Here is a 15,692-nt window from a genome sequence, read left to right as displayed (position 1 = left end):
ACTAGCGCGTTCTCGAGGGTCGTGGCAAAAAACAAGTTTCCTGAAACAGAGGGATGTAGTTTAAAAATTCAAGCAGATACGTTCGTTGTTTAATCCGCGACAAGCGTTCCGTAAAAGTTTGCAGCGCATCTGAAACGCGGGTGGATTAAGCCAATATAAATTAAATTATGGAAATCGTTCTGGCGTGCTGGCTGCGGGGTCGAATTTTCACTTCGCGATATATACAAGACTTTGAGTGGATGAAAACGAATATTTTTTTAATCTCCACTTTTTGTAGCGGAGTACATCGAACGATTAAATCTTCATTAATCGCACATTTATCTAAAAAATGTATCTACTTGCATCTTGCCGAAATTTTATGCATAACTCGATTCGAATGCCAATTTCGTTAATTGACACTCTCTAGAAATATAAAAAATTTACAATTAAACGCAATAAAATAACATTCCATTGTTAAATGAAATAAAACTGCATACCATAAACACAAATCAAAGAGCGATGTAAAATTTCGACGAAAGCTTTTCTTGAAGCTTTCCTAGAGACGCTTCAAGAAGAAATGCGCCAAGTCAGGAGATCAATTAATCAGTGCCAAGATCACGAGAGCGTATGGAAGGTTTTCCACGTGGAGGACAAGCGAAATCTCGAATATGCATTACGCACAAAATTGGCGAATTGCAAGGTTCAGCTCTCTGCCCGACACAAGGGAGGAAAGTTCGGAGTGAAGAGTTAAGGATGGAAAGTTGAGTGGAGCCGAAGCAAATGGATGGCGTACCGCGCTCATGGAAGAATCATGAGACTATTCCCCGCCACTCGTGTCTTACGGAAAACTTGCGTTCTCGTACGGAAAAGCCGCGCGACCTGATTGAAAGGGTTCGCGTATAGAGTAACTCGGCTCGTGAATTCTAGCAGAGGCGTACATTCAACTGGAAAACGTTTCGATGACGATAATACTTTTGTTATATAGAAATTCAATAAGCAGCCACAAGAATCTTATTTGGAGTTGAGATAATATACGGTGTAAAACGGAAAGAGATTTTCGATTTTTTTATGCACTGGGCAATACGTTCTTTTCATCTTTTGCTTATCAGCATAAAACTTTTGCTTCTGGTTGAAGAGAAAATGGCTTCTGATAATAAATCATGGCTCATTATGCATGTGCAGACTTTCAGAGATAAAAAGTATTGACAACAAAGAGTTCTACAAATAGCCTAGTTTTGCAATCGGTTGGCCGGTCTCGTTTAGGTTCTTTATTTGCTCGGTAAATCCTGCTGGAAAACTACAGGTGTAGCGCGGATTAGCAAATCGATAGACACTCGAGAAACGTACCGTAACTATCGAGTCTTTCGTGTTGCAACTCGCCACTCCATTTTGGGATAATTCCTGTTGAAACTATACTCGATTTGCGAAATCGTAAAATGTAGCGATAATAAAACAAACTGTAGAAATTTTGAGAATTGTAAACATATACACGTTTTTGTATAATTTATATAAGTGTAAATATACACTTTTGTTATATATCTGTATTGATAAAACAATTTACCTTATTTTAGATGCTTTTAATAAATACTAATTTAACAAAAAATAATTTGTCTCTTTCTTGAAATATTTGATATGCTGTATGTGTGATCTCGCTGCAACTCCATTATTTCACAAAGGTACAGGTGGTACGCGTGGAAGGTATACACATTTTTTTTAACAATCGTATATATGTGTTAGTTCTGTAGATTGTAGCAACGTTAGCGACGTGATGCATGAATCCGAAAACAATACGAATCTTCGCCTCCGTTGATGATTGTTGATCGAACGTGGTCGGTGCGGAAGCTAACAAACGGATACCGCGGCCATTAGCTGATGAGGGCATCGTAGTTCATTGAGCCCTATGAACTGAGATAGGAAATTACAATGTATAGAGGAGAAAAAGCTAGTTGGAGAGGAACATCGGGAAAACAACAGATCCTTTCAAATGCTAAACGACCTATCCCGATAGTGTAACTATGTTGTGCATATTTATAGTCACGAAGAAACTCAGCTAAACACCTCTTTTGAAATGTAGTACAAGTCGAATGAATATATCTCGAAACTTCATTAAGTATTCGTTACGTTTGATTTACTGTAATCTTGAAGAACTCGAATATTGAATCTGAAATTCCATGTGAATTATTTCACACAGTTGACGTTAAAATTAAATAATTCAGAAAATTCATTTCCTGCACTTTTTTTGAACTACCAAGGAAAAATATTTTTCTGTTGATTAATCTCACACACATCTTAATATCTTAATTTTAATTCTTATTTCTCTCTTAAACTTTTAAAGCGAATCTCACTTTGAGGAGTGAAATCTCATTCTTAAAGATTGAAAATTAAGCTATTCTTTTTCAAAACTCGTAATTTTCACTTTCAATTTTTAGAGTGAGATTTTATACCAAAGAATATAGAGAGCTGATTTATTTTCTATTAGATTTTTAACGTGCTAATTCATATAATTAATATAATCCAATTGATAGCAACTTATGTATGTGATATAAAAAATGTATATAAATCACTATAATATTATATTTTCGTTGATTAATAAAAATATCAGTATACATGTTTCATACAGCAGATATGTTCAATGTTTTTTATTTCAATTAAAAGAAATTTTCAGTAAACCGATTAACGCTTAAACCTGTTCGCTCATATTTTCACGTATATGAAGGTAGTGTATATCATTTTGTAGAAACTTGTAAACTGTTAAAGCTGTGTCTATATACGATCAATATTATTGATGCATATCGTGTAAATAATACTCATATCGTACAGATATAATATTGACATCAATATAGATACGATCAATAATTGTAATTGCGCAATATGAAGTTACTGTAATTTCATCGATCGCTTAGAGATTATTTTATAGAATTCTGGCTTTATTTTTATATAATAATTTTATATAATAGTTCTCGATAAATTAAAAATAAATAGTTCTGATCGCATTGAGTCAAAGAAATAACGATAAATTAAGACGCCAATTTAAAACGCTAAGATAAAAGATAAAATTTTTTTATTTAAACAATTTTGCATAAAAAAAATTAGCACTAACAAAAATCTCATTATATTGTATTTAAAGAGAATTTAGGAAAATTTAGAAAGTTTATCTTAAGAACAACAACTTTTGTGCGGAACTTATTAAATTTTTTGATCACGCGAGCAATCTTTCACGTCGTAGACGTGACAAGCATGATGCTGGATGCACATCAGAGAGTAAGGAACGATCGTATCGTTAAAATGAAGTAGTTACATCAGCGATTCTCGATGAACCAAGTAGTAATGTAAGAAGAGCAAAAATCTTGATAACAATCTTCGTCGATTAGTGTTTTTCGTCCGTTCAATCAGTTTGATCGAAAAAACGAGAGATTCGTATTAATTAAATCAAATACATTTGATAGTGGATCAATAAAAATGTGCAAACATCTAAAAATCTTTAATTTTTTATTTTGTTTCTAAATCCATGTTTTTTTTTATTTAAAATACAATTTTAAAATACAATTTTAAACACAATTTTAAACTTCTTCTGATTTCGAAAAAAAGAATATATTTGTAACCGAGAATACGTTCAAAAATATATTTGTAAAAATTTATTGTTTCTTGGGATGAGAAATACCAGCTTGGAAAATTAATTTTCCATGTAACAAAACGCAAAATTTAATTGAATCTGTAAAATTATAATTAACAAAACGCAAAATTTAATTGAATCTGTAAAATTATAATTAACAAACAATATTTTGGCGATACCGAAGTATGAATTTTGTCAAAACTAAATGAGTCATTATTTCCGAGAAATTTTGTTTCATTTATTGTAGTTTTCTTAAAAAATTATACTGTTACACAAAAAGAATAATTTTGCTGAAATATCTAAAAATTTAGTCAGATACAGATATGAAGATGATTTCGTATTTTGAATGATCAAAATAATTATATAGTATAAGATATTTAAACTGGTTAGAATGTTAAACTTTTTGTCATCACTGAAGTTTAACAAAATTATTTTCAGAACTGTAGCTAAATTTTTTCAGCAACAAAATCTCCTTCCTTTTCTCAAGTAAAATAAAAAATTGTTATATCGAGAGGAAAAAAACGATAAATATCGCATTGCGATAAAAAGAAGAACCGATCATGCGCAATTTCACATGGCAGAACACATGTGGGAAACTGGGAATACATGTATGACATTTTCGAATGATTCGCCAATCCCTCATATTTTAGATATTGACTTGGAAAGCTTCGCACGTGCGAGTGGGAATCATCAATTTCTACTAAATACGATACAATGGAGATCAAGCAGGTTTTTGAAAAAACACGCGCCGAATTTGGCAAACAATGTATTTTTGACATATATGGTCCGCACTTGGACGAAGAGATCATGCCAGATCCCGACGTTATGGCCCATTATATTATAAAATCTTACTGCAACTTCGGCATGCAGCACACCAAACAGTTTGCCTTACACAAGGTTAATTCTTGATACTTTAATAAATTCTACACTAATTATTTAATTTGATAATACTATTAAAACTCATTAAATTTGTAAGAAAAATTTGGCTTTTAGCTCTTAGGTTGTTAATTTAATTTGTAAGATTATATACTCAAGATTTCTGTTATAATAATGACTTTAGCACAATGTCGGATCAGTAAGGGAGAACGAACTATGATCCAACTTGCGGCAACCTTTCTAACTCTAGTTCAAAAACTCTACTAATATATTCAAAAATCAGCTTCGCTTTACTTTAACGAAACTAGACATAACTTGCGGTAAAATTGGCGTCAGACTGACGCGTCTGACGTCGTAGCATCCGCGCATCTCGTAGAGTTCGCTACCTGATGCCACAAATGTATAACTTTCTACGAAACTGCAACATGGAAAGACGGTACATCACACGAATTTTACACGACCAGCACGTTTTGTTTTATAATGAGACAACTTAAAGCAGACATTCGACATTATTTTGATAACAACAATTTCATAACTCATAATTTTAATATGAATTCTACGTTTGTGTGCAGAATATCAAAAGTTCAAAAGCTTATTGTCATATGTTTTATTGTTGGAAGAAATTAAACTAATCAAACTAATGAATTGCTACTCGAAATATAAGATATAAAAAATCATTCCAAATAATAAATCATAAATTTTCGCGTTTATTTTATCATTAATTTTATTTTATTGTGTTAAGAAATGAGAGGAACAACTGGAAATAGAGTTGTCAGAACACACGCAATCCAGCGCTCAAGCACGTGGAATTTCACATTACCGTCCTAGCAATCATTCCTATGGAATTCCAGGCCCAAACTGTCAGCATCCAGACGAAGAACAGTGGAATGTTTCACTTCGAGGGTGGTTGGCCGAAGGAAATCAATCCGAAAGACGAGGAAGTGACAGCAAGGTTTCGCAGACGAGTCGAGAAGGAGGAAGAGTGGGCGTCGAAATTGTTGAATTTATTTCAAGTATATTAAATGAATTATCGAAAATGTTTGTGTATTATTAAGATAAAATTTATTTAATTAAAATTCTAAAGGGATATTAAGCTTAAAAATTAATAATTAATAATTAATAATTAATTTCTAGATTAATTGCATGATTCTAGATATTGATACTATATCTCATTACAGAAAATATAAAAATTACATTGTTTCTTTTCTCATAGAAAATGGAGCACAATGTCCTTCAGAATGGCGCACTTAATATATACGAACACTATTTCGACGATATGATTCCCACGGAATTAGTGAAACCTCGTGGTCTCAGGTGAAAATTTAATTTTGTCATAATTAATTTATACTTTATATACAAAGCTTATAAATAAATTGTAATTTACTCATACCTCAAATATTGTTAATGTGAAGCAAAATAATATAGTAAAATATATAAAATATTTATTGAAAGTATTGACAAATGTGGCCGTAATCGTTAACAATTCAATGAGTTAAAGAGATCTGAATAGATGAGTTTCCATTGTCACACGTATCACACGACACGTCGATACCACGCACAGAACTTCGTGCGATTTCAGATGGACAATTTTAAAATGTATATATTCGTGGAGGACAAGAACGACTACGTTGGTTCGACCATCAAAAGATTTAAAATTTAAACCCGGGCCGAGCCCGAAGGTATCCGAACATATGTCAGGATTCCGGAGTCGTAGTGGACGCGAATGAATTATGCATCCTACCGCTAAATTTGCTTTTCTCTGTTTTAAACTAACGATTTTTGCATGCAGAAACTGTAGACGGTTTTATACTATTTAATAATTTAACTACTTTGAAAAAAATATCACGGAAATAATAATTTATTTTTTCTCCTTTTAAAAGTGCATTTTAATAAGATAAATGTAAATGTAAGGTAAAATAATACGCATCAAATTTAATATTAAAATTAATAGATGGAAATTGGGGCATGTACGATAAAAACGGAGATGGAAATAATACAGAGAATTTCCACGATGTAAACTAGGTTATCGCGGTAATACATTTATTAAATACAATATATTAATACCAAAAGGATTTATATATATTACAAAGTTCATCATCCACACTTGCAGAATGAGAAATTCATATTATTTTTCAAAATATTAAAATCCCATATTTTTATGTCAGACACATTTTATATAGATATTATTTTAATGGTATTATTATCACGTTAAAAGATATTCTTTTATACTGTAACAAAGTCAATAGCAGTCTGGAATTCTATTTCAGGACAGTGAACGTCTACGAGGATCCTCAAACGCCGGTGAGATCGGTGAATGATATTTCTTGGTCGCCAGACTCTGGCAGTAAAATGGTGGTCTCGTACAGTTTCTCTGGAATCAAGCCAGCAAATTACAGCAACATTGCGTACATCTGGCAAATTGGTAGGTGGAAAAAGCGCGTAAAAGCCTTGACTGCATTTAGACGGCGCATTTGATTATGGTTGCACAACAAGTGCAATAAGTCCCCGCCCTTAACCTGCATCAGCGTTTTTAGTAACGACCATTTTTTTACTGCATGCAAATTTCTTCGATAAATAACAATCTCATTTCACGAAAATTCATGCGGTTTTTTGTACATTAAGAGCTTCTTTTCGACAATCATCCAACAAAACGTAGCCTTAAATTTTTATCGCGCTAAATAATGTAAATTTTACACAACAAAAAATGTATGGAAAATATCTGTCGATAGAATTCCATTATGATAAAAATTAATTAAATGTATAATATATTATTAAATTTATTACAATCGAAATTACTGATATATCATAGCTTTTTTATATGAGAAACAGACGTTTCCATCTCATCTCGACGCAAAGTTAAATTAAAAAGTTATACGTGAAATACAGTTTTAGCGATCGAATATACCAATTCTTTTTATACCATACTTTCGACATTTGATAAAATGTTGATCAATCAAGCAACAATACATTGTTACTGATTCATTGAACGAGAAACATGCAATGTTTTTACGCCAGCAATTACAATCATCTTACTATAACGAGTGAAATACTAGCTAAACAACACGCACGAGTAAATCGGGCATGAAAATCCAACAATATTGCATTTCTCGCGTATCAGAAATGGAATGTAGCTACACTTTATTCAACGTATGTATTTTTTAACGATACGACTCTAATGGCATAAAATCGAATTTCACAAGCGTAACTTTTTAATCTTTTAAAAATAACGCTATGTTTTTCCATTTGTTTGTACGATCGTCAACCGAAATGTCGCGAAACTGGATCTGAATATTCGAAAAACATATGGTAGACAATCCAAATAAGCCATGGATGGCACTGGAGGCTCCATATGCCACGGTGGTCAGCGAGTTTAATCCCCGAGATCCTTCTATACTTGCTAGCGGCTTGATGTCAGGCCAAGTTTGCAGCTGGGACGTCAGGACTGGCAGGACTCCAGTTCAAATGTCTCATCCTAAATTTAGTCATAGGTAATCTAGACGTGAACATGCCTGGGTGCGACGTCGGAACTTTGGATTTCATAATTCAGTACCAAAGTGCCCCGGTCTTGGTTGGTCTAAAGGGTATTTCGCGCTCGCGCGACAAAATGATGAATGATTAAAATGTTGTTTTTGTCGCGTTTCCGCTCTCAATTAAGTTCCGTTACATTTTTTAAGTGACATTTGTCACATCGTGACAATGTACGTGATTTTTCTTTTAATATCACGCTTGCAACAGCGACTTCAATCATCTTTTTTTTTTTATTTCGTTTTATCTGTGAAAAATGCAGCGACATTATATATGAGAAAGATATTTGCTTTTTCCTTGAAATAATTATATGTGATATAAAAGAATATAATTAAATTAATAAAGAGATATAATCAAATTTCCTTTGAAATATTAATATATCATACTTTTTAAATAACGTGTATAAAAATTCTGTATTTTTGAAGGGATTGCGTGACAGTAGTAAAGTGGATCTCCACGAAGAGTAATACGGAATTTTATTCGGGTTCTTCGGACGGCTGTGCTATGTGGTGGGACACCAGGAAGTTGCGTGAACCAACCGAAGTTCTCGTGTTCGATCTTCAGGCGCCAAATGAACAGAGGATAGATCGAGCAATTGGAGTTTCATCAAGCGACTACGAATCCAGCGTAGGCACGAAGTTCATGTTTGGTTTGGAAAACGGCATCGTGATCAGTGGATCGAAAAGAGCGAGAACACCGACTGAGAAAATGGCCTTGAAATTCAACGCTCATTACGGCCCGGTTCTTTCTGTTGATCGCAATGGCTTCAATCCGAAAATCTTTCTAACTATAGGCGACAACACAGTTCGCATTTGGGCGGAAGACACTAAGGATAGTAGTCTATTATCAACGAGGTATTTTTTTCTTCCAATTAAAACGAAACATTCAAAGAAATATTTGCAAAAATATCAACAAGAAATAATAACAACAAATAATTAGAAAAATGTGATAACACTTCAGTATTTAATATTTAATGACTCCAAAAATGCTACAATAAAAAAATATATATGTTTCCGTTTAATAATTCAATGCTATGAACATATTTTCGAAGATTAAAAATTATTAATTATTCAACCAAAGCCATAAATCGCAAACTTTGAAAATATATTATTTATCATTACATGATTCATTTTATTAGCGAAATATAAGTCGCTTATTGTGATAAATAATTATTGATATAGATTAAGACGGTACATCTAAGATAATTGATATTTAATATTAAAATATTCTTATGAAATTACTTGATATTTAAAAAATTATTTGCCCATTTATGATTATTTCAGTACACTAAGAGAAAAATAAGTACTAAATTTTAATAAATAATTGTTTGAATTGTACTAACACAACATTTATTTGCGGAAAATAAATATTTGTTAAATAAATTATAATAATAGGTAAATCAAATAATATATATAATAATTAATAGTTTTTGTACCAAATAAATATATATTTACATTTAATAAATATTCAACTGACACTATTCGAATAAATATTTATTAACATCTAATATATTTTTTCTCAGTGTACTGAAATAATTATAAATAAGCGAATAATTTTTTTATATCCTAAAATGTAGAATCAATTCTAGTGGCAATAGAAATGAAATCACCTATTACAATTGTTTGTCAATTAGAATAGAACATAATTGAACGTAATGTGATAAAATCTAAGATTTTCATATAATTATTTGAATCTTTAGATTTATAATAGAAGGTTCACAATGTGGCTGCTGGAACAAAACAAGACATTCTGTATTTTACGTAGCGACGCATATCGGTATACTGGCTGTATGGGATCTTCTAATAGGAATACAAGAACCAATCTTGTCAGTAAAACTGTGCGAGCAAAAATTAACTGCGATCGAGTCACACGAGATGGGGTCTTTACTGGCCGTCGGAAATTCTGCTGGCAATGTTTATCTCGTCGAGTTGACAGAAGCGCTATATTCGTTTGATAAAAATGACAGGAACGATTTTATGTCGGTGAGTATCGGCAATTTGTCTTTTTATAAAATTGCATATAAAATTTATTAGCAGCATGCAACAGACAGAAGTTAAAAAAATCTCTGAAATAATATTATGAAATAACGATATCTGATAACATTCTTTATTCGACAAAAATGTAACCAAATTAATCTTTCATTTATATAATTATTTAAAATTCATTATATTATGAATTTAATTTTATCATACTATAAATTAAATTTAATAAAAACACAATTAGTTAAAGAGAGAAATAAAATAAACGTGATATTCATTGCATTTATCTGACGCCAGTATCTGGAAAGGTGCACTCGTTTCGTAAAAGCAATAGAAACGCGTATGAAAGAAATCAAATTAGCGAGAACTATCATAGAGGAACCAGAGCTTGTGATGGATGCGAAAGAAAGAAAGAAAAATAAACGATTAAACGAGCGTAATAAACATAAGGTTGAAAAAGAAAAGATAAAAGAACGAGACAAAACTAAAATTACATCCAAGAAAAAGCCTAAAGATGAGTTTCCCGAACTTCAAGAAGTGGAGGACAAATTTTTTGAGATTGTAAAAAAGGTAATATTAAAATAAACATTCGATAGTTAAAATATCATATATCTAATAATAAATATTATTTTTTGATCAAAATATATTTCAAATTAAAATTTCGAGTTAACCAGAAATAGAGTTTTAATAACTTTTGGATAACAGTAAAAAATTAAAAAAGTTGTTCAGTTAAATTTCCATAAAGATATTGTACTTTGTGTTATAAATTTAAATTTAGCATAAAAAGTTGTGTGTCGTTTGAATATATTTAATTTCACACTGTATTCTTCTTCCAACGTTTTATTTTCAGGGTTTAATAAAATTTCTAATATATCACACTCGCGGTCAGCTAACCGCAATATATTAGAGAACTTTTGTAATATTTCATCTATCTTTCATTCGACTGCGACCTTTTACTCTTCGGTGTGATTTATCGCCCATGTACTGTCGCGCGAAATGTCGCTAAATAATAATTATGCTTGACAAAATTTAATATAGCTGTTAGATGTAAATTCATAACATTTTCGAATTATATATAACTATTAATAATTTTATATTAAACCAGAAAAATGACTGACTTAATATTTATTAAATCAATCATTATTATTTTTAAAAAATTTTATTATCTGATAACGCGCGCGCTTTTTAGGCTTTCACGGATATCATTTTCAAAGATATCAGAAGGTTTGCGGGTTATCGCTGTGTTTTCATCCATTGCTATTATCTTCTATTTCTCATTGTTACAATTCTTTATCTCAAATTTGAATATCATTATTAAAAAGATTGTATTCAAGCGATTATTTATAATTTGTTACTGTTTCAAACTTTAAAGGAGACACGATAGTATCTCGGAGTTAAGATAAGTGTAACGACATCATATACCTACGTTATCCCTCATTTTTAAGTTTTAATTAGTTTAGATCTAAATTTAATAAAGGTACTTTTATGTGTAACAAAAATTACTTAGAATTACAATATCCAAGACACAACAAATTTTAAATATATATCTTATACGCATATCCTATACAGCCGCATCTAATGCCGTTGAAATAATTGAGCGCACACAGATAAACAAATAAACAATTGGATTTATTTTACTCTTGATTTAATCTATACCATATTTTTGCATCTCATAGGAAAAACAAAAATATGAAGATATTGAAGATTTAGATATTTTACCTCCGAAAGTGAGTCGTGTCATAAAAAAAACCAATCGAAAAATCGGAAAGGATTCTCAATTGCCGATAGATGAAGCAACAGAACTCGAGACGAAAATATTATTCAAAGAGCGAGAAAAATATCCAAAGAAAACCGAGACCATCGAAATTTCTAAGGCGGAAATAGCGCAAGACGTTGAACAGGAGAAAGCAATGGCGGAAGAGCCCTTGCCTTTGTTGGCGGAAGAGCCCTTGGTGAAAGCGATTGTAGAATCTCCTATGCAGGAAATTAGCAAGAGAAAGCGCAGAAAGAAGGTGCGGAAAAAACGACCAAAGCCCGTCATTTTCAGGTTTGGGAAGCCATGTAAAGTTGTTTGCAAACCTGACATTTGCTGCCGCAGGACTGCATTTAGAAAAACTAGGTATGACGCGCAATTTAACAAGATGGATATAGATTTTCCTTATTTTTTAATTAGAAGAATATTTTCTATAAAAGTATTATTAATAAAGAAAATTTTCGACGGAAGTTTTCAACATGTTGATTGACTTTATAATTATGTAATATATATAAAAAAACCTCTCTCTCTCTCTCTTTCTCTTTTTAATTTGTTTGTATACTATGATGCTTCAGAATTAAAATTAATTAATATTTAATAATTATGTCAATATATTAATTCTATATTTATAATAGACATTCTATATATTATATAAACTTTTTTAATTTTATATTTATTTTATAACGCGCGCGCGCGCGTGCAAGTACTTTTTTTATTTTTCGTTACATTATACATCCCGTATTATACTCTAATAAAAAAGTTAACATATCAGATAGAAAAACTTGAAAATCTCGATTTTGTTAAAATTGATAGAAACTTAGAACTTTTGAAATTTCCTGACGTCACTAGAATTTGAATAATTTTCGCTTTAACTTATTGTGATCCAACTATCATCTTTCTTTCTTCCTTGACTCTAAAATCCACAAGAAAAGGATATATTGAATTGTCGACCTTAGGTTTACAGATCGAACAATCAAAGATCATGAGAAATGGGGCGAGGTCGACGAGAGAATAAGATCGAAGGATGACATCAGAGCGAAATCGTCAATCAAGGACAAAATGAGACAGAAGAAAAGAGAACGCTGGACGGAGTTTCTGCGCGTTCATAAGCGTAGAAAGCAGACTAGAAAGTACAGTACAGAAGAAAAAATTCGTTTCGTTCAAAAGATGATAGTACCGCTTGAGGAATTCGCCGACATGACGGAAGATGTGAAGAAAGCTAAAAAGGAGATCCAAGAAGCCAATATGGCAAGGAAACTCACCAAGAAAGCTTTGAAAAGCAGGTTAGTTCCGGTCTTAGGTTTTTCGGAATTGGACTTCAACTGATTTATCTTTAGAATTTTATTTTCAGAAGATTTTATCTTTGTCGAACTGTATTCCAAAAGCTTTTTAATTTTCTTTATCTTTCGCTTTATTTAAATGCAATTTTTAAATTTAAATTCATTGATTATTCCGAATTATTATATTTGTTACTAATATTGAACAATGAATCGTAAAAAACAGAGATAATATTTATACTTAGAAGCAAAACATATCTCTTCTATAAGAAGATATTCTATAAGAATAGAATATCTCCATCGAGTTTCTATCATTTCAACAATCTGTAGACTCAAAAATTGAATTTTTCGCTGTCCAATATTTGGCTACCGATAATTCAGCGATAATATTCCATACAGTGCTGCAGTAGCGGAAAAATCTCGAGACGCCCCAAAAGGATCGGGAAGGGGTAAGAAAGATTTTGCCAAGGAGGTCACGAAGAAGATCCTTACTGCACAAAAGGCAAGGAAGGTGTGTCGTACGGTCGTTATGACAGATCCTTGCGTTCCCTGGGAACCACCCTCGCTTACAGAAGAGCTGCAGATACTTTTCCAAGATCTTCCGTCTTCGATTAAAAAAATCGATTGAAAAAAAGACGAAACCCGGCTTGCATGGAAGAGATCGAAGCCACTCGCGGTAGAGTTTATCTATGGATTTCCGATTTCCCATCCATCGAATAATGTTACATTATCTGAAACGTTCCTAACTTTTTTTATGTCAGTGCTGCAATACTATTTGCAAAGATTTTTCATTCTTTAATTTAGAGAAGGAATAATATCTCATACATAATGAATATTTCTTTTTTAAATCATTTTTTAATCATTTGTATCGTATTTTATACAATTAATTATAGACTAATTAAAAAATTTAAACACCTTATACTTGATGCAAAAGTATAACATATAACAAAGAATATAACAATATTAAATAGTCATAGTTAATATTAAATAATCAAGTCAGCATGCAATGATAATGAGGATTTAATGTTACGCATTGTTAGATACTAAAGAAGAAATGGTAATTTAATCCCTTGAATTAATTATCATTTTGTTATTTTTAATTTTCATGTATCTCAAAATGCAAATCAATTCATTTCTGTGGTTAGTTTCAAAGTAAGCAACATATTGATGTATGCATTTAGTAAATAATAAACTAAATTTAAATCTCACATTTAATACACATTTTCCTTGAACTATTTAATTCTATTGTTTTAATTTAATTAACGATATTAGACAGGAGCAATGGCAAAATAACTCAAATTGGATATAACATGATAACATTTTGAATTTAACAGTATTATAAATTAATATACTGCCATAAAAATATATTTATTCATCAGCAAATATATTTCTACGCACATTGTATTAGAGTTCATTATAGGGTAACTTCGATATTTACGCCACACGAGAATTTGCCGTAGAAGGCAAATAGTCAGAAAAAGTAGGAGTGGAGATAATGTGCACGCATTTTATTATATGCCTTTAAATTATATTGTACTATGATTTCAGTTTCCTTCTGTTAATATTAATGAAATTACTGTCAGTTAAATCGATTGTCAATGTACTGAATAGCGCAACTGTATATCATAATCAAGTCTATTAAATAAAATGATTATTGTAAGAAAAGGCAAAGGCTTAAGGTTATTTGATGGTACATAAGTCTAAAGGGATATTAAAGAATGATGTATAGCAAAATACAAATGCTTAGCTCGTATATTCTTTGTTCAGCTTAATGTCTTGTATATCCCATCTGTTTAGAGGGGAGAGAGGGGGGATACGGCATTTTTAGCAGGCGGAATTTATGCTCGAAGCATACAAAGTGCGCAGATTGAATTCAGTGCAATAAATGCATTACACGAAATATGTGCCTCACGTCATAACTTGTAATATATGTAAAAAGATTGTAATTATTATCTATTACTTCATATACATATTTATCATCCTTTATTGCTTAATAAACTAGCTTAATAAACTAGTAAACACATTTTATAAGTTATTGTGTCATTTTACGTCTTATTTATAAGAATTGTTTGTAAATTTTTCATAAGCTGTATATTCCACCTCTCCCATGAATAGCCGTATGTCCTATCCTTATATATTCTGTATATTCTTATATATACAGAAAAAATACAAGGGCTTTAAAAAGTTCATTTTTTAATAAAGAATAACTTCAGATTTCTAACATTTTCTTCATAGTAATAGATAGTACAAAGTTTTTACTAATATAATTCATTTACTATTAACCCTCAGTTATCACACTAATGCAAATTCGCAAACAGCAATTTTTGAAAAAAAGTTCACTTTTCAATTTATTACTTTCTTAATTGACAATTTCTTGCAATAAAATATTGTTCTTATTTAATTTTATTATTACCAATAGGTTTCCAGGAAAATTTTATTCCGAAAAACTGTATAATTGAACTACTTTTGCTTTTTTCATTTCAAAGTTACACGTGATGAAAAATGGAAAAGCTAAAATCACGTAATTAGTGTAATAATAGTATTTTGTTTTTTCATTTCAAAGTTACACGTAATGAAAAATGGAAAAGCCAAATTCGCGTAATTAGTGTAATAATTGTATAACCGTGACTGAAGTGTGGGTAACTCAAGGTTAAATAATGCATAATAAATAAATTAAGTTTTTGTTAGGC

The 15,692-nt window shown here is 31.1% G+C and overlaps 3 protein-coding genes across 7 annotated transcripts in view; 2 read left to right on the top strand and 1 right to left on the bottom strand.

Moving 5' to 3' along the window:
* Window positions 1-15,692, bottom strand: part of LOC105149511 (furin-like protease 1) — a 255,160-nt gene that overhangs the window by 63,716 nt on the left and 175,752 nt on the right. The gene's annotated exons all lie outside the window — the stretch shown is intronic.
* LOC147907535 (dynein axonemal intermediate chain 2-like) lies at window positions 4,507-6,836 on the top strand. The gene is made up of 2 exons (XM_087412833.1): window positions 4,507-5,481; window positions 5,682-6,836. The coding sequence occupies exons 1-2, from the start codon at window positions 5,308-5,310 to the stop codon at window positions 5,784-5,786; spliced, it is 279 nt and encodes a 92-aa protein (XP_087268959.1). The 5' UTR covers window positions 4,507-5,307; the 3' UTR covers window positions 5,787-6,836.
* Window positions 8,015-15,025, top strand: LOC105149510 (uncharacterized). Its single transcript, XM_087412783.1, is given in 8 exon segments — window positions 8,015-8,036; window positions 8,419-8,847; window positions 9,693-9,975; window positions 10,270-10,542; window positions 11,649-12,091; window positions 12,682-13,008; window positions 13,402-13,627; window positions 13,630-15,025. Coding segments are annotated over 7 exon segments (1,995 nt in total). The 5' UTR covers window positions 8,015-8,036; window positions 8,419-8,497; the 3' UTR covers window positions 13,723-15,025.

Source organism: Acromyrmex echinatior, chromosome 13, assembly GCF_024713525.1.
Source record: "Acromyrmex echinatior isolate Ae372 chromosome 13, ASM2471352v2, whole genome shotgun sequence".
In the NCBI taxonomy this organism is placed as follows: Eukaryota; Metazoa; Arthropoda; class Insecta; order Hymenoptera; family Formicidae; genus Acromyrmex; species Acromyrmex echinatior.
The sequence above is the reverse complement of the archived record's forward strand: the minus strand, read 5'-3'. Positions and strand labels throughout refer to the sequence as shown.